Genomic DNA, 20,000 nt, shown 5'->3' with positions numbered 1-20,000 from the left:
TCTGCTTTCCTCAGCCCTCGTGTGGATCACCACACGGCCTGTGGCAGCTTGTCAGATCCCCATCAAGTACGTCCACCAAGTGACGGAAGTCCGAGGCTTCAGTGAGCTTCAAAAAGAGGAGTACTTCAGGAAGAGATGTGAAGACGCCGCACAAGCGGAGAAAATCATTGCTCACTTCAAGACATCCAGAAGCCTCCAGGTCATGTGCCACATTCCCGTCTTCTGCTGGATTGCCGCCACCGTTTTCCAGCAGATCCTGAGGAGGACGAAGGACAACAGCGAAATACCCAAGACACTGACGCAGATGTATGCCCACTTCCTGCTCATCCAGACAAGCATCAACGATCAAAAGTACCATGGGGGACGTGGGGGAACGGACAGGGAGGGACTCCTGGTGTCTCACAGGGACGCCGTCCTGAAGCTGGCAGAGCTGGCCTTCAAACAAACGATGAAGGGGAACATCATGTTCTACGAGGATGACCTGAGAGAGTGCAGCATCGACGTTGACGAAGCCTCTGTGTACTCGGGGATGTGCACTGAAATCCTAAAAGAAGAATCAGTGTTTTATCAGCAGAAGGTCTACTTCTTCGTGCACCTGAGCATCCAGGAGTTTCTGGCTGCCTTTCATGCCTTCGTGGCCCACACAAACGGGAACTTCAAGGAGCTGCAGCCCCTTCTGCGAGTACGAGGCTCCAAAGGTCGAACCCAAGGTGAACTTCCCCTCACACAGTTCCTCAAGGAAACCCTGTATACCGCTTTGAACAGCAAAAATGGCAACCTGGACCTTTTTCTGCGCTTCCTCCTTGGCATCACTCTCGAGTCCAACCAGAAGCTCCTTCAGGGACTGCTGCCGCGACAGCAGAGAAGCACTGAGGCCATCAACGACATGATCCAGTACATCAAGACCTACAGGGGCAAGGACTTCTCCCCCGAGAGGTGCATCAACCTCTTCCACTGCTTGGTGGAGATGAACGATCACTCAATGCACACAGAGATCCATGAGTACCTGCAGTCTGAGGGCTCCAGGAAGCCGCTCTCGTCCTCCTTCTGTTCTTCCTTGGCCTATGTGCTGCTCATGTCTGAGGAAGTGCTGGAGGAGTTCAACTTGAGGAAGTACAACACATCGTCAGATGAAGGGAGGAAGAGGCTGGTGCCTGTGGTGAGATGTTGCAGAAAGGCTCTGTGAGTTTCCGTATTTATTATTTATTTATTATTAGTATACTTTTCAATACAGGCAATGTATCATGACGTTGTACATTTATCTGATGTAAATACATTGAAACTGAAGTTGTTGTTTTTTAAACATGGCACACATATTGACAAATACTGAGAAATTATTTTGTCGAATACATTTCAAAAATATATTCCTGTCAATACCCTGTTAAGTTAAATATGAAATAATTTCAGTTCTGATATACACTAGTAGAGGTCCTGCATGAGACAACACATAGCGGCACCCCGTGAAGTGTCCTTTAATGCATTTCATTTCGGAACGGATTCAGTGCTTGCATTGCTGTGAAAGAAATTCATGGTTGGCTCTTTATTGACCCAAACCTCCAAGAAAACAAACTAAAGACCCTCCCTTTGCAGACTTGCTGCGTGTAACCTCAATAAGACGTCTTGTGAGATCGTGGCATCTGCTCTGCAGTCTGCAGACTGCCACCTGGTGGAGTTGGACCTGGGCAAAAATGACCTGCTGGATGCAGGAGTCGACTGTGTCTTTGACTCAATGCTGAGTACTCACTGCAAGCTGGAGATACTGAGGTAAATAAACAGGGTATTTTTTCTTTTATTGCAGAAAGATGTGCAGTTATAGTGAGTAAGTGAGTGCCACAATCCTCTATACTGGGGTGCTGAGTTCTTACAGTAACCATAGATAGCTGGACATGAAACTATCTATGGCCCTAGTTCTTACAGATGTTGGTTTACAACAAGACTGCTATAGCTGGATATGTTTATACATTTTATGTAGTGCATCAATACTGACTGTATACATTATTATACATATTGTAATTTTTTTTAATGATATTTTATAAACAAATGACTTACACTTCAAACTAGTATCTTCCCTAAAGAGCCCCTGACTGTAAATACTATTGGTAGTACCTTCAAACATATATAAATGTTATTGTTCATAAACAGTGATTATACATTTAATCTTTTGAAGAGTCCCTGAGTGTAAGGTGACTGAGACGTCCTGTGGGAGTCTGCGGGTCGCCCTCCAATCACAACTGTGCCACCTCAGAGAGCTGGACATGAGTGGCAATGAGCTGAAGGATTCAGGGGTGATGTCGATATGCAAGGGATTAAAGAATCCACACTGCAAGCTTAAGACACTTAGGTTGGTCCTAGAAACATCACATGCCTATATTTACATTCTGTGTGTTTTTTGTTTGTTTTAATAATTGTAATACTTAATGAATGTTTTGTTGTTGTTCAGGAGGTGCTGAAAGCTGTAATAACAAATAAATATGTTGATGTGTTGTTAAGGGTAAATACTGTATACAGTATTAAGAATAGGGCTTTTATTATAATAAAAAACAAGGTAATGTAGTATGTATTTTTTTGTATAATAATGGGCATGCTAGATCACTGCTACTCTCCCCATACACATAATACATAACAATAAATGCATTTGTTATGCGTTGTTATAGTATATTTATTTATTTATGTATTTTTATATATATATAAATATATTGTGTGCCATACATTTTATGTATATCCTTCAGTTTTTAAACAAGGGAGACCATCTCACCTCTTATCATTCTGATCTCATCTTTTTTTTTCAGACTGGCATGCTGTGGCCTGACTGAGGTGTCCTGTCGAGGCCTTGGCCCTGTCCTCCAGTCCCCTGGCTCAACTCTGAGGGAGCTGGACCTAACGGAAAATGACCTGAGGGACTCAGGGACCAAGCTTCTGGCAACTGGACTAGGGAGTTCACAGTGTAAACTTGAGAAACTGAAGTATAATGGCCTTTATTTGATTTGACATTCTGATTTTTTCCTGCGGTGTTGTTCTTTACAAGCCATAATGTTTTGCCTAGTTTAGTTTGCAGTACCTCTCAAGATCAACATTTAACGGCCATTTCTGCCAACACTGCAGAATTTATATGACAGATTGATTACTTCCCATTAGCAAGGCCAGTTGTGAAACCAGAAAAAGAAAAGGAAAATAAAATGTTAAATCTTGAATGAATATCTATATCTTATAAATGCGAAACCCGACCAACCTCAGCCCCTCTAACCTTCTCCACCTCTCCAATTGTTCCCCACCCCCTTCCTCCCCCAGGCTACTTGGCTGTCTTATCTCCGAGGAAGGCTGCCTTTCCCTGGCCTCAGCCCTGAAGTCAAACCCCTCTCACCTGCTTGAGCTGGATCTGAGCTACAACCACCCTGGGGATATGGGAGCGGAGCTGCTTACTGTTAGACGGATCGATCCCGGCTCCAAACTTCCAGAGATCAAGTAGGTGAACTGAGGGTGGGGGAGTAGGTCTAAAGCTGAATGGACGATGTTGGAAGAATGAACAAGTGATGGTGGAGGTTGGTTTCTGCTACTGTAACAAACACACACAAGGCCACACACCAACAAGCTGAAAGAAATGACTAAAAGGTAGATTGAAATTTTGTGTCACTTGCCATGTACTCAAAGACAAATAAAAGTTTCGCAATTTGAAAAATGTGCAGTTGAAGAGGCCTTCCAGAGTACTGTCTGAAGCTAACATGCAGGGAGGAGGGGTTGCCTGAGGCTAGCTGGCCTATTTGGAGGTGTACAAAGAGATGGGTAATGATGAGGAAATACATCATCATCGAGTAGCACACGCTAGTATTGTGATGTTTATGCAGTAGTCATCCAAAATGACGTCAGTGTAGATTTATTTATGAATTTGACCGCAGCATGGGACTCCTCTGAGTAATACATACAGTAGGACAGAAGGATGTCTTCTTCAGAAAAAAAACATTGACAGAAAAAAAAACATTTACAAAGTCAAACGGGAATGTGTACTATATGTGTAAGTATACTATGTGTGGATGTGCAAGTGTGTATTTGCTCACTAAATATTTGTGTAACTGTTCACAGTGTTGATCATGGTGCAGCTTGCAGGTTGAGATCTGGACTGCGAAAATGTAAGTCAACTCACCAGTTTAGAGAGTGGAGGTATTTAATTAGGTGATTGAGTGTTAAATAGGAAAACATTTAAATGTAGGTACATTTTAGCTAAATTAATCTAACTGCCCACTTCAAATGATCTGAAATGAATTGCTTCTGGCCAGTCCTTGTCAGTTTCATTTTAATTGAAAAGGAAGCTTGGGGTGGTCTGATTTCAATTACTACATAAATTCCTCGTCCATTCAACACCTCGATGTAAAATTTAAATATCTGCTCCGCAGATGCCTGCAAGCTTAGCTTCGACCCAAACACGGCCCACAGAAAACTCTCCCTCTCAGAGGACAACAGGAACGTGGAGTGCACCATGCGAGAACAGCCCTATCCAGACCACCCAGAGAGATTTAGCACCTGGCAGGTCCTTTGCAGAGAACCCCAGTCTGGACGCTCCTACTGGGAGGTCGAGCGAAGTGGTTGGTATGGAGTTGTTGTCGGAGTGTCGTACAAAGTCACAGAAGGGCGGATGCAGCATAATAAGATCGGCTACGACGACTGGTCGTGGAGCCTGGCTTGCTACGATAACAGGTTCACGGCCAGGCACAACAAACGGCGTACTAACATACCTGCCCCCGTGCTCAACGCACACCGAATAGCAGTGTACCTGAACTGGCCCGCGGGCCTCTTGTCTTTCTTCAGTGCCGCCGAAGGTACATTGACTCACTTGCACACGTTCTATTCGAGATTCTCCGAGCCGCTTTACCCGGCGCTGAGGTTTATCTTTGCTGGCTCGTCTGCATCCATCTGTGAGTTAGCCTAGCAGCTGAACGTTGTGCTTTGACATCCGTCAAGTAGCCTAGCAGTTGAACGTTGTGCTTTGACATCTGTGAGTTATAGCCTAGCAGCTGAACGTTGTGCTTTAAACGTACTTTTGTTGCTTTTTTGCAGCTCACAGTCAGGGCGTTTGCATGCACATACAAAAAGAAGCTGATTGACCAGTTGACTTACTGACAGAAAACGCTATTGCTTCGCTTCCATTTTGTAGCCATGTAGAATACACTGACGTCCTGATGAGATTAACACTGTCTTTACCCATTTGCTGTACTTCATAGATGTATTTACTTATTTTATCTAAAACCCAAATGGCAACATTCAGTTGGGATTTTATTGGGTCTTTTGTTACTTTTTATGAGCCTGAAAGCCAAAGGTAAAACGGGAATTACTACCAGTGAGTATCTTGAAGTCAATGGAATAAGGACATCATGTAGCCATTTTGTGATAGTGGACATTAGTTGATGGTTTTTTTTTTTTACTATACACATTGTACATACTTGTAAATATTCTCCACATTTGTGTTTTATAGTGTAAATAAAATGTTCAAATTTATAGTTGCCTACAGTAACTGTAGTCTGCAAGTCGCATAAATCACGTATTACTAGATGAACTATGAAGTGATGTATTATTGTACAAGTTGATGCAAACATATTTGTCCTCTTTTGTTGTGATTGACACCAAACACATTTGACTATTTCTACCACAATGAACTATGAATAAACTGCTGTCATGGACTCATGTATTCAAACAGGAGTTATGATTCTACGTAAAACAGGATAGGGTTTATCATTGAAAAACAAGTTATCCAGGCAGGAGTCGTGATTCTTTAGCAAGTTGTTCAGACAGCAATTACAATATTCTTAACAAAATTATACAGTTAAAAGTTTCTTTAGCAAGTTTTCCAAACGAGAATCAAGATTTTTAAACAGGTTATTCACACAGGAGCTCAGAATAACGAAAACTGAAGCTCAAAGTGAACCAGAAACAAGGGCAATGTCTTCAACTTGTGTACAGACAGTCTTGTTTGAACTGTTTGTTCATGCCTAAACAGGTCCTGCCAGTATACTGTTGATATGATCAGAGACAGTGCAGTGCAGTTAAGATAAAGGGAGAAGGGCAAAGTCTGATGGGAACAATAAACAGCCAAAGCTGTCAGTGTGTGCATTCAAAGGAAGAACGGAAGGTCGACAAACCTGAAGAATCTGAAGTTACATATCAAATTTGCTTGTGAAATGGGGGAGAATAGTGTTACGGGCTTTGTGGGTATTCTTAACATTTGTTTTTCCAAACAGTATGTGAGTGTGTTTATCTAAAGGAGGAAAGGAAATAGCGTTGAATACCTTGTGTTCAGGAAGAGTTGGCAACCTCAGGCACAGTGCAGTCGCACAGGATGTGACTTAAACCCAGGCTTGAAACGGAAACGACACCATTTGCTACCACTATCACATGTGATAACACTATGACATTTGCGTTGGACGTGGGGGAGAGCCGTCTTAACATGTGAGAGCTGACGGTGAGTGTGTCTGCTTTCTTACGTGTCTCATGTCTTCGAATGTATCACTAACATATCTTTGTGTTGTTCATGGGTTTATGTTGTAAGAATGCCAAAGATAAATGCCTGTTTTTAAACGCTGTCTCAATGTTACTGAGACCACTGAACTGTGTTAAAAGTAATACGCTCACTGTATGACTACTTCCTGGATTGTGTTATGCTGTTCTTTTGTTTGTGTGACTGAATGAAGTACCGAACTAAAAGTAAATTACAAGTCATGTTCAAGTGATGGTGACACCACAGCATGTATAAATGGATGATTAGTTTGAGGAGGCATCAAAACTATTCGCACAGCAGTGGGCATATGCAGTTTGTCTTTTGTTGATTTTCAAGTGAACTGTTGGAAACAGGCATTTGATATTACGCGTGCTTGTGGCAGTAGTAGTGCCTATTTACTTTTCAAACTGTTTATGGTTCAATTATTTTATTTTTGTTGCTTCATACCCTACCGATCCAGCTAGGGGGCGTTTTTAAATTAACAGTAACCTTACCTGACCTCCATTCACTGTCACATTTGGAGAAGTATGAACACAGAGCACTGTCCAAGTTCACATTTTCCAGGAAGGGAAATACCCTGATCAATGGATAAATGAAATTAATCAATTAATGAATGAATTAATGTTAAAATTAATGTTCAAGTGATGATGACTTGGACTTAATTAAAGGTGATAGTTGTTGAAAGTGACCCACTTCTAATTCCACTAATTCTAATTCCAGTGTTCCACTGTCTGATTCAATGATTTCACTGAAAGACCAAATTTATTATTTTTATTTATTATTATTTATTATAAATTTTTGACTATTTCTATCATGGTCCTCAGGACTCTTGTTCATCTGAAGCCCAATTAGCTGAATACGCTCAAGATCTACCTGAGCAACATGACTCTGCACAGCTAGAGCATTTACAGTAAACAATAAATGTGAAAAGTAATAAAATAAAAAAATAATAATAATAATAAACAATCTTTATCAGCCTGTATGTCATCAGTTCCACATCATGGGGACCCAACTGGACCTTCTACTTCATGCTACGGATCACCTGAAGCCTGAGCAGCTGAAGAGGTTCAAGCTGTACCTGAGCCACCGAACTCTGGACGGTGTCGAGCCCATACCCAGAGACCGGCTTGGAGACAGTGACGCGACGGACATTGTGGAAACAATGATGGAGGTCTATGGCAGCGAAGGTGCTCTGAAAATCACAATACACATCCTGAGGAAAATCAGCCGTACAGATCTTGCAGATGCCCTGGAGAATGGGATTAAGGAAGTGCCAAGCCAAGAGGAACAGGCTACAGACGCGTATGTTAAATTACCTACATTTTTTTATAAACTTCATAGTTAGTTATAAGAAAATACGCTATATTCTGATAACATTAGAGGAACAGGCTTTGGATCGGTACGTTAAAGAGGCTATATGTTAGATTTACTAGCAGTCGGAGAGCGAGCTAAATTATTTAATTCTCCCCACCCCAAGCAGATTGAGGACAGTGTATTATACTACCTCCTTTCACAAAAGTAAACTAAAAGTTTGGCCAGTGTGGGGCAGGCTGAAGCATGAGAGCACGAGAACATTTAGATGATTGAAAGAGGCTACCATTAGTGTCTCAATCAACATCAATTGATATTTATATGTTACATTAACTTAGGGTTTTTGAGCAAGCCAACCGTCTAACCATGTTAACTGAAGGGCTGCCTACTGAGTTACTTGTTGATACCTACTACAGGATAGCCATGCTTACTTGGGTCTGTTTGTAAATTCCATCCGGCACTATAAAAATGTATTGAAGCTCAATTGTAATTCAAAATGGAGCATACCATCTCTCCACAAATCATCAAACACTTTACCTGTCAATATTTTTAGCCTCTGAGATGGGATTTTAGTGATTTAAAAACACTTTACCTGTCATTATTTTAGCTTCTGAGATGGGATTTCAGTGATTAAAAACACTATACCTGACAGTATGGGCTTATGCCCATGACGGTTCCCTTCCCTTACTCTGCTGTTTTTGCTGCAAGTACATCGATACATTCTCATAAACTGAATCCATAAATATTATATTATTATTAAAAACACTATACTCTTCGTGTTAATGTTCTGTTGACACAATATTTTCTGCCCCTGGTTCCACAGTGGGTCATCAGTAAGTCTGACCCAGGATCAGTGTGGAGTGTGTGAGCAGCTTCTGACGGATCCAGTCATCACCACCTGTGGACACAGTTTCTGCAGGCAGTGCATCAGCAGCTACTGGAGCCAGTCTGGTCCATCAGGACAGTACACCTGTGCAAAGTGTGAAAAAAGACGCAAAACTCCACAGTCTTCACAGACAATAACAGGTGCAGAGTTTTTATACCTCTTCACCAGCTGATGCCATTATGTTCTGTTCTTGCTGTGAAAATTGTAAACGTCATCAGTTGTTGATACATCGGGCTACAGCTCTTTTTGTTTTAAATCTTTGGAATGTTTACATGTTACATCATGTCCCGAGGGGCCCCTGCTTAAACCTTTGTTGAAACCCTCAGGTAATGTTTGACCTTTGACCTCTGTTGAAACCCTCAGGTAATGTTTGGCTTTTGACCTCTGTTGAAACCCTTTAGGCAATGTTTGACCTTTGTTGAAACCCTCAGGTAATGTTTGGCTTTTGACCTCTGTTGAAACCCTTTAGGCAATGTTTGACCTTTGTTGAAACCCTCAGGTAATGTTTGACCTTTGACCTCTATTGAAACCCTCAGGTAATGTCTGACCTTTGTTGAAACCCGCTGGTAATGTTTGACCTTTGTTGAAACCTGCAGGTAATGTTTGACCTTTGTTGAACCCTGCAGGTAATGTTTTACCTTTAGCAATATTGGAGTGGGATTTTTTAAATCTCTCCCTCCCCCTCTCTCCTCCTTCCCTCTCCATCCCCTTCCCCTCTCTCCTCCTTCTCCCACTGCCATTAGCAGTTTCAGAGGCACAACCCATCGATATAGCAGCATGTGGCCCACCGAATGCTGCTCCTCCCTGTGTGCACACCACCATCTCAGCACAGACAGGGGCCCTAGTTAATGCCCCCACCCTCAACAACTGCCACATCGAGGGCTCTGTGTTCTTCAACAGTGAGCCGGGAGACAAGGATGATGGTGAGTGTTGAGACCTGAGGTCATGTGTTTGTGTTTGAGCACATGCAGTTGTATGCATCTATGTTTATATATCATCTGTGTTTCTTTATCATTTATGTTTATATATCATGTTCCTTCATCATATATGTTTTATATATTATATATGTTTCTCTATTATATATGTTTATTGCACTGTTCTATACATTTTATTCGGATACAAGTGTTACATTGTGTTACAAGTGCTAAATTGTAAATTTGAATATAAATTAAGCTGATGACTGAGCAGGAATATCTGAAATATCAATATAGTATTAATTAATGAATTATCAAAATATAAAAAAGAATTATCAAAAAGAATTCACAGTCACATAATGTCTAAAATGGCTTGTCAAATGCAACCATACACAAGAGATGTTTTTGAATACATAATTAAAACCCAAAAGTAATTTTTTGAAATAGCATAATTAAGGACAGCTATTAAGAAAACGCTTTCATCCAAAAGCAACATATAAAGTCTCATTTTAAATATGATGAAATTTATATGTTACATTAATAATTCAATATGTTTAAATTCATAATTTAATATTTTCGTTTGAAAATAAAATTGACATTTGGTAAATAGCTATATTTGTGTGTTCTCTTTGGACAGATGATGCTGTCTTGGAAAATGTCCAGATGAATCACAAGGCTCTAATGAAGGAAAAATCTGAGTGCATATTTGAGGGTGTTGAAAAGAAGGGCAACAAAATCCTCCTTAACAAGATCTATACAGACCTGTACATCACAGAGGGGGAGAGTGAAGGGGTCAACGATGAGCACGAGGTCTGGCAACTTGAAACGGTCTCCAGGAAACCAGTAACACAAGATACAGCAATCCATTGCAATGACATCTTCAAACCTTTGCCAGAACAAGATGGCACTGTTCGATCTGTGATGACCAAAGGAATAGCTGGCATTGGTAAGACCGTGTCAGTGCAAAAGTTCATTCTGGACTGGGCAGAAGGGGAGGCCAATAGCGACATCCATTTCGTTTTTGCGTTCTCGTTCAGAGAGCTGAATTTGGTACGAGGTAGGAAGTACAGTCTTCTTGGTCTACTCCTCGACTTTCACCCTGAACTTAAGGAACTCTATGACACAAGAAAATGCTTCGAGCGTAAAACGGTCATCATTTTCGATGGGCTGGATGAGAGCAGGCTTAAGCTAGACTTCCGTAAAACAAGACTAGCCAACGTCACTGAGGTGGCTTCGGTGGATGCGCTGGTTGCTAACCTGATTAACGGTACACTGCTTCCTTCAGCACACATCTGGGTAACGTCCCGGCCGGCTGCAGCTGGTCAGATTCCCACTCAGTACGTTGACCAACTGACCGAGGTGCGGGGATTTAACTTGCCACAACGAGAGGAGTATTTCAGGAAGAAGATCAGTGATCCAGCCAAAGCAGAGCAAATCATTGCGCACATCAAGGTGTCACGGAGCCTCCACATCATGTGTCACATCCCAGTCTTCTGCTGGATCTCGGCCATTGTGCTCCAGAAAATTCTGGATCAGGGTGGAAAGAAGGAAATCCCGAAGACGCTCACAGAGATGTACGCCCACTTTCTTCTCATTCAGACAAACATCAAGTACCAAAAGTACCACGGTGGAAGTGTGTCAGAGAGACAGAAGCTCTTGGGATCGAACAGGGACCTGCTTCTGAAGCTGGCAAAGCTCGCTTTCCTCAACTTAGAAAGGGGCAACTTGATGTTCTACGAGGCAGATCTCCGTGAGTGTGGCATCAACATCAATGAGGCATCCATTTACTGCGGAATGTGCACCGAGATCCTCAAGGAGGAATCTGTGTTTTATGAAACGAAGATCTACTGCTTTGTCCATTTGAGCATCCAAGAGTTCCTCGCGGCTGTCCACATTTTCTACTCGTACATTAGCCGGGACATGGAAGCAATGGCATTTTTCCTCAAGGGCAAGTCACGAGCCAGCCGCAAGAATGTCACGCTGGACATCTTGTTGAACAGCGTCGTCACCAAAGCATCAGAGAGCGAAAACGGACACCTGGACTTGTTTGTACGATTCCTTCACGGCCTCTCCCTGGAGAGCAATCAGCGGCTTCTCCAAGGGCTGCTAACTCGCATGGAGAGCAGTCCAGAGAGCATCAGTAGAGCTGTCAAAAACCTCAAAGAGATGCAAAGGAAGAACGTCTCTCCTGAAAGGTGCATCAACCTCTTCCACTGCTTGATCGAGATGAACGACGCATCCGTCCATGACGAAATTCAAACGTTTCTGAAGTCAGAGAGGGGCCCCGGGACCCCACTGTCCCCTGCTCACTGCTCAGCGTTGGCTTACATGCTCCTGATGTCTGAGGATCCTCTGGATGAGTTCGACCTCAGGAACTACAAGACCTCCGACGAGGGCCGCAGGAGACTACTCCCGGTTGTGCGGTACTGCAGAAAGGCTCTGTGAGGGTTTTTAGTTTTTATTGTTTTGGGATGATTTAGCATCCAAATATTCCTAAACAAAGTGTTCTCTCTTCTATCTTATTCTATTTTTTTTGTATTCAGAGATGTGATACAAAGCTAGATCATTTAGTCACAGCGTTATCTATCTCTGATAGGTTCTAAAGTCAGAATTAAAAAAAAATCTTTATAGATGTCATCATTATAAAGTTTGAGAATATTTTCAAAACATGAATGAAATATGTGCATGCAGTCTCACAGTATGTACTCAGTAAGGTACTGCAGAAAGGCTCACAGTATGTACTCAGTAAGGTACTGCAGAAAGGCTCTGAGAGTTTTATTTTAGTTCTTCATTTCAAAGTGCAAAGTTTAAAAATACTTTAGAAATATGTTTACGAGACTTAAGTGTCAACACATTACTCCCCAAATTAAATCTGTTAATCACTATCTCTCTCCATCTGTCTTCCTGTGAGATCTATCTGAAGCCCTGTGAGACCATAGTTTTATTTTTGTTTTATTTTGTTTATTTTAGTTTTTCATTCCAAAGTAAAAAAAAAATGCTTTAGAAACATTACTCCCTGAATTGATTAATCAGATGTATTTATTAATTAATTGATTAATCAGTTACTGACTATCTCTCTCCCTCTTTCTTCCTCTGCAGGCTTGGTGGTTGTAAACTCACAGAGAAGCCCTGTGAGACCATAGTGTCGGCTCTGCATTGCTCAAACTCTCACCTGAGAGAGCTGGACTTCAGTTTCAACGACATACACGACTCGGGTATGAGACTGATCTCCATCGGACTGACGAGTCCCTTCTGCAAACTACAGACACTCAGGTCAGTGCTAGATTGTAAAGAACTCAGGTTGCAAAAGAACAGAACACTTTCCTGTCCATCCCTGACCAAGATGGACGGTTCACTTCACTTGGTCCCCGGGCGCTTACAAGCTGCCCACTGCTCCTGGGGGGTCCTGGAGGAAGGACGGTCCAGGATGGGAAATTGCAGAGAATAAATTCACAGCGACCTCAGGCCTGCGTGTGCGTGTATGTGTGTCCTGTGTCGCCTCCATATATGCACGTGTGTGTTGCAGTGTGTCGTGTGTGCCAATAAAATCTGACAATTATTAATCAAAATCTGACAATTATATTATTGACATGATGTTTTACATGAATAATTGATTGCACTAGGAAAATGCTGGTGACATACGCCATGCCATGTGCTAACTACAGACGTCATGTCGGTGCTGGACTGTTATGTCCACTCTTGAAAATGCAAAGAACCATGACACAAAGAAGTGTGTTGAGTATGAATGAGTCAACAGTTGACATTTTGTCATTCTAGCCTATTAAGGGGTTCATCTTTAGTTGACTATTGTTATGGTTACTCTTTTTCTTCTACTTGATTGCAGATTCAACCGCTGCAAACTGACTGAGAAGTGCTGGGGCAATCTCATCTCAGCTTTTCAGTCAGAGACGTCTCACCTTAGTGAACTGGATCTTACTGACAACGATCTGCAAGACTCTGGAATAAGGCTTCTGAGTACTGCACTGAGAAGTCCCAACTGTAAAATACAGATATTAAGGTAGGCCTCTGTCTCATTGTTGAAGTCAGTTTTAGTCAGTATGATGTTAAACCGTATAAAATGCTATTTTTTTTGTAACAGATTGATGTCTTTTGAATATTTCTGTTCTACGTGTATGTGGTTGAGGATGTATTTGATAGTGAATTACCCATTCTATCCACTACTACAGTGCAAGGCTTCTTAACAAATTTGACACAGTGTACAAAATAACCTGTCATGTTGTTTTTCTTATTTTATTTATTTATTTAATTTTATTTCCATGTCAGAATGAAGGGTTGTCATGAGATGGGCAGAACGTGTGAGGTGTTGGCCTCCGCTGTCAGCTGTAGCCTGCCTAACCTGAGAGAGCTCGACCTGAGTCACAATGAGCTTGATTATGCTGGAGCGAGCAAGCTGTTGACAAGCATGACGAGCCCTCAATGCCAGCTGGAGACATTGAGGTGTGTGACACGCATGCAACCTTCAGCTTTTTATTTATTTATTTTACAATATTTCTGTTGTGTGCAAAGGTGAGCTAAGAAGAGGATTTTTGAAAAGCAGTGTGTGTCTCTCTGTGTGTGTGTGTGTGTGTGTGTGTGTGTCTCTGTGTGTGTGTGTGTGTGTGTGTGTGTGTGTGTGTCTGTGTGTCTGTGTGTCTGTGTGTCTGTGTGTCTGATTGTTGATCTACATCCATCAAAAGCAATATGTCTGACAGTGAAGGAAATTAAATGCATTTCAGGCTGAAGAGGTGTTGTCTAACATGCCAGCACTGTGAGGTCATTGCCTCTGTCCTCAAGTCAGGCACTGCACACCTCAAAGAGCTGGACCTGAGTGACAACGACCTAGATGACCCCATGATTGAGAGCCTCTCCTCTGGCCTCACGAGTCCCCACTGTGCATTGAAAACCCTGAGGTGAGTCAGAAGTGAATTTTGTATAATTTAATTTATTTTTATTATCATTACAGTCGTTAGAGGCCAAGTACAGAGGGTCACTGAGTGTCATATTTTCAGCAGAATAACAATGGCCACGTTTTAAAGGGACATTTTCTGACCAGAGAGTGACTGAACTCTATCTCACTGTCTGAGATAAAATAAAATAAAAATGTTGTGAGATTTTGTGACCAGAGAGGTGTGACTGAACACTATCCCAGTGTCTCCTATAGAGATGATGTGCTGTGTCATACCTCTGAGATAATGACTCTTATTTCACTTTCAGGGGTGAATAATCATCATCATTACATTACAGTGGTGTCATTAGGGGCCACGCACGAAGGGCCACAGCGTCTGCTGATGCTATCATACAGTGTGTTCAGACGGTGATGGTACTGTGACGGCACCTTTAGCCAGTGCCTGTTATTGATATTATTTATAGCGCGGTCGTACCTCTGCCAAAATGCCATTGATTTCGCTGCCACTGGTTCACTGATATATCAGAGGAAAACTGATTATTTTATTATGACTGCACTAGTACCATACGGGACCATGCACTGGACTCACAGTGTCTTTTCAGGTTATCATGAAACGCCATGTGTGTGTGTGTGTGTGTGTGTGTGTGTGTGTGTGTGTGTGTGTGTGTGAGTGTGTTATTATGACTGCATTAGTATCATATGGGACCATGCACTGGACTCACAGTGTTCTTTCAGGTTATCATGTAACACCATTCTCTCCCTGTGGACTAAAGCAGTGGTGGCACCATTTATATATTATAATATTATTAATATTTCGTGAAAAAAAAGGAAAAGGCGACATTGTGATTGACCCCTTTGTTATTGTGTCATATTGGTATTTTATATATCTTGCATACAGTAATGACACAGTAATGACACTTTGGTATGTTTTTTTGGTATGTTTTTTACACCATTTATATATTATAATATTATTAATATCTCGTGAAAAAAAAGGAAAAGACGACATTGTGATTGACCCCTTTGTTAGTGTGTCATATTGATATTTTTACATCTTGCCTAATGACACTTTGTTATGTTTTTTGGTATGTTTTTTTCACAGAACATACCAAATCTTTACTCCCAATCGGTTTCTTGATGGAAACACGATTAACTATTAATCTCTTTAAGTACTTAATTGGACCTCCTTACCTACTCAAAGGTCAGTCACTCATTTTTCCACTAATTTACAAGTTTTTTTCCTCTCTCTCCCCTTAGACTAAAGCAATGTGGTCTGACAGAGGACAGCTGTCCAGGTCTGGCGGCCATTCTCAGCGCAGACCACTGCCCTCTGACCGAGCTGGACCTGAGCTGTAACGTCCTGCAGGACTCAGGAGTGGAAGTAATCTCTGAAGGGTTAACGAGTCCGAACTGCAAGCTGGAGTCACTCAGGTGATTTCTGCGGGTTTGTTTGGAGGCGTTTCGCTGAGCCGTAAACGATATGCTAAATATTTATGTTATGCGTATCCGTACTTGTCTTACTGCTGACGTTTTACTCATCTTAAAATTAGACTCTAATAGAAGAGCCCTCTGACTTTGTTCTCCTAGAAAAACAAACCAAACCTAACTCTTCTATTCTCTCATTCTTTCATTCTCATTCACTCTCTCTTCTATCTCTTTTATTCTCTCACTCTTCCATTTCCTCTCTCTTCTATCTCTGTGTCTGCCTCCCTGTTCTATTTCTCTTAAACATTTTTTCCCTCCTTTCTTTCTTTCTTGACCTCAAACTGTCTCCTCTCAGGTTATCTTTCTGTTGCATCTCGGAACCTGGCTGTGTCTCCATGGCAGCGGCCTTGACCTCGCGCCCCGCCTGCCTGAAGGAGCTCGACCTGAGCTACAATCACCCCGGAGACGCAGGGACACAGGCACAGAGGGCAAGAGTGCAGGACCCTAACTGCCACCTGACGCTCGTCAAGTAAGCAAAGCTCCCGTCAAAGGGACACACTCTTTTCTCTTCTGCTTTGTGCTTTAGTTTACTTTTCTGTGTCCAGTTGTCACAGTGTTAAAGGTTTGGAAGTTTTAGTTATGAGAGTTGTACCAATGTACCCTAATATACACTACTGTTCAAAAGTTTGGGGTTGCTTACAAATGTCCTTGTCTTTTGAAAGAAAAGCAAATTCAAAATCATTATTTCTGCCCTTGTCAATGACTATATTTCCTATTAATTTCTCAACTCTCATAGCTAAAACTATTCAAGCTTATTTTTATGTATGTTTCATGGAAAACAATGACATTTCTAAGTGACCCCAAACTTTTGAATGGTGGATGTAGAAGTACTGTAGAAATGTGTACTGATGTGCTATGGTAAAGTGAACCGAAACTGGGATGGGCATTTGTGCTAGCCTGGCACTGCTAGCCTTCCCCTGCTAGCCTGCCACTGCTAGCCTGGCGCTGCTAACCTGGCGCTGCTAGCCTGGCACTGCTAGCCCGCCCCTGCTAGCCTTGCCCTGCTAGCCCGCCCCTGCTAGCCTGCCGCTGCTAGCCCATATTTACTTGTGATCTGGAAACATGTCATTGGTTTCCAGCTGAGCATGTGGCGTAGGCAGTACGACAGGTGAACATTTGGCATAGGCAGTAAGACAGGTCAACATGTGGCATAGGCAGTTAGACAGGTGCATGGAGCTCTCATTATCATCATAGGCCACCTATACATTTATATAGTATGTGTAGTATCCTCGAGTATGTGTATGTATGTCAAATCCTATTTTAACCTAATTCTGATTATTTAGTAATTTGTTTTTATTATATTCAATTAATAAAATGATAATTAGATAATGCATGACATTTTTCTGATGGTATATTATTTGTTGTTTCTCTAACAGCTTTGACCATGGGGGACTCTTCTGTCTGACAACAGAATTAGGAAAATGTGAGTGAAATTCATTTGAATAATTACTCACGTCAATCAAAGTCATCTCTGTGCCTTGACTGCCCCGGAGTGCTGCACTCCAAACGCAGTCAACCACACGCAAATCACAGATAACCTTCCTGGGAGCATGGACACGCCTCCTCTAACACACACATATGCACACACCCCCCCCCCCCTCACACACACACACACACACACACACACACACACACACAAATCAAAACCCTTTTAACTAGTGTGCATGAAATGCATGTATTCTTTGATGTTTCGCAGGATCAGACACAACCCCTGTCATCCCAGGAAGAAAGACACACACACACACACACAGGCACATGCCCCCACACACTCTCAACAACATGCACACCCATACATACACACACCTGCACAAACACACACACACACACACACACACACACACACACACACACACACATGCATACATACATTCAATCCCCTTTGATTAGTACAGTCTTTACAATTTCCCAGCTTCAACCCTTATTTTCTTCCTTTCTTCTCTCTCTCTCTACTTCTCTTTCTCTCTCTCTCTCTCTGTACTTCTCTCTCTCTCTCTACTTCTCTGTCTCTGTCTCTCTCTCTCTTGCTCTCTCTCTCCTTCTCTCTCTCTTGTGCAGACGCCTGCTCTCTCTCCTTCGACCCAGACACCCTGCACCCAGAGCTCTCTCTGTCAGAGGACAAGAGTAGCGCCACCTGCAGAGGGGAGGTGCACACGTACCCCGACCGCCCCGAGAGGTTCACCCTGTGCCCTCAGGTGCTCTGCGCCGAACCCCTGTCGGGGCGCTGCTACTGGGAAGCGGAATGGTCCGGATGCAAAGCGCTTCTCGGAGCGGTGTACAAGTGCATCGAGCGCAAAGGGTCGGCCGACGTGTCCGGGATCGGAGCGAACGGCTCCTCCTGGGCGCTCGAGTGCTCCACAATTTCCGGCTACAAGGCCTGGCACGAGGAGAGGAGGGTGGAGATTCTGGTGCCGCGAGGGCAGCCGCGACGTGTCGGCGTGTTCCTGGACCGGCCGTCGGGGACGCTGTCCTTCTACAGCGTGTCATCCGCCTCCGGACAGCTCACGCACCTGCACACGTTCCGGGAGGCCTTCACGGAGCCCCTGTACGCAGGCTTTTGGGTGGCACCTGAGTGCTCTGTGGCCCTCTGCAAGACAGGCTAAAATTACATTACAAAATAGAATTAATAAATCTATTAATCTATTCATTTAATTAATGAATGAAGTTGCATTTAGCCTTTCCGGACACCGTCTGAAAAAAAGAGAATTGGCTGGGTTGGTCATAGGTTGATACAGAGGTGGAATATAAAACAACGAGATGTTAGAAAGAAAGATCACTGAAGAATTCTAGAGGGTTCTCTATAAGATTTATTGTAACGCGTACAGCAACAAACAAATCCCCTTTCTATCCCACTGAACAGTCAGCCACAGTTCACCTAAGCCAGGCCTCAATCTTCCCTTATTCCAAGCCCTCGGCCTGGACATGCTGTGACCTCAGTCCTACTCCAGAGAACAGTTTGATGGATGAGACAGTGAGCTTTTACATTCAGTCTCCGAGTCGGCGCTCTTATCTGAAGGTGCCTACCTGACAGCACGGCGAGCTATCACAAGTGTCTGGACAAGCACTCTCCACAGGGGTGAAACCAGGGATCCAGTGTGTCCTTGGTGGTGCTGGTTGGACTCTCCACGGGAGGGAAACTAGGGATCCAGTGTGTCCTTGGTGGTGCTGGTTGGACTCTCCACGGGAGGGAAACTAGGGATCCAGTGTGTCCTTGGCGGTGCTGATCGGAACCTATTGGGCTGGACTTCACTAAATAAACAGGCAGATGCATGCGTGTGCACTCACACTCACACCCCCCCCACACACACACATGCATGGACAGATAAATACATTCATTATGCAAATCTGAACTTATTCACACACACACACACACACACACACACAGACACACACACACACACACACACACACACATATATATATACTGTATATACACATACACACACACACACACACACACACACACACACACACACACACACACACACACACACACACACACACACACACACACAGAGGCCTGCAGCACCAAGTAGAGTATACTCTATAATGTAATATGCAACATTTTCATAGTGCCACCTTGTTGAGTTGAGGGACATTTTTCTAAGGTAATGAACTGCAAAGTTGTTTTCATTTCTCCGAATATACTGATATCAATCAGTGATATCCATCGTGTTAAAACCCTTAATGTCTATGAAAGGACCCTTAACTTGGAAACGTGCTGTATTTCTCCACAATCTGTTGCTGTGAGTTAGCTAATCACCATGAATGCATCTAGGGGACTAAGGCCTGTTAGACTTTTTTCGGTAGTCTGACATGCCTTGATGTTTTTGTAGCATATATGTAGAAGATTAAAGGTTTCTGGGGGTGATCTTTTTATGATTCTAGGACAAAAACTCGCTGAGCTTTAAAGGCATATTGACATCCCCAAACGCATCTCTTTAGTATGCCTTTAGACCACCCCAGTAATAATGGTTTCTGTTTCATTGCAAAGGTAAACTCAGATACTACAATGCAAAT

General features: G+C 42.7%; 2 protein-coding genes across 5 annotated transcripts in view; both read left to right on the top strand.

Annotated features, from left to right (window-relative positions):
- LOC105895831 (NACHT, LRR and PYD domains-containing protein 12-like) overlaps positions 1-6,028 on the top strand; it is a 10,403-nt gene extending 4,375 nt beyond the window's left edge. For all 4 annotated transcript variants that reach the window (XM_031562667.2, XM_031562666.2, XM_031562668.2 and 1 more), the window contains 7 exons: positions 1-1,182; positions 1,591-1,764; positions 2,168-2,341; positions 2,790-2,963; positions 3,289-3,462; positions 4,078-4,124; positions 4,389-6,028. The exon at positions 1-1,182 is cut by the window's left edge and continues 637 nt beyond it. In XM_031562667.2, the coding sequence (XP_031418527.1) occupies positions 1-1,182; positions 1,591-1,764; positions 2,168-2,341; positions 2,790-2,963; positions 3,289-3,462; positions 4,078-4,124; positions 4,389-4,921 (2,458 nt within the window). In that variant the 3' untranslated portion in view covers positions 4,922-6,028. The remainder of the gene's footprint in view (positions 1,183-1,590; positions 1,765-2,167; positions 2,342-2,789; positions 2,964-3,288; positions 3,463-4,077; positions 4,125-4,388) is intronic.
- Positions 6,029-7,483: 1,455 nt separating this feature from the next.
- Positions 7,484-19,133, top strand: LOC105895832 (NACHT, LRR and PYD domains-containing protein 12-like). The gene is made up of 12 exons (XM_042703529.1): positions 7,484-7,786; positions 8,619-8,821; positions 9,425-9,604; positions 10,233-12,036; positions 12,695-12,868; positions 13,440-13,613; positions 13,880-14,053; positions 14,332-14,505; positions 15,756-15,929; positions 16,186-16,452; positions 17,360-17,406; positions 18,039-19,133. Exons 1-12 carry the CDS (start codon positions 7,485-7,487, stop codon positions 18,581-18,583), a joined length of 4,218 nt encoding a protein of 1,405 aa, XP_042559463.1. The 5' UTR covers position 7,484; the 3' UTR covers positions 18,584-19,133.
- The last annotated feature ends 867 nt before the right edge of the window (positions 19,134-20,000 follow it).

The sequence above is a fragment of the Clupea harengus genome, chromosome 24 (genome assembly GCF_900700415.2).
Source record: "Clupea harengus chromosome 24, Ch_v2.0.2, whole genome shotgun sequence".
Taxonomy (NCBI): Eukaryota; Metazoa; Chordata; class Actinopteri; order Clupeiformes; family Clupeidae; genus Clupea; species Clupea harengus.
This window is presented reverse-complemented; position numbering and strand designations above follow the sequence as displayed.

Coding starts and splice junctions, on each gene's coding strand:
- LOC105895832 (XM_042703529.1), top strand. CDS start 7,485: ATGGGGACCCAACTGGACCTTCTACTTCATGCTACGGATCACCTGAAG. Junction 14,054..14,331: donor TGCCAGCTGGAGACATTGAG/GTGTGTGACACG, acceptor AATGCATTTCAG/GCTGAAGAGGTGTTGTCTAA. Junction 14,506..15,755: donor TGTGCATTGAAAACCCTGAG/GTGAGTCAGAAG, acceptor CTCTCCCCTTAG/ACTAAAGCAATGTGGTCTGA.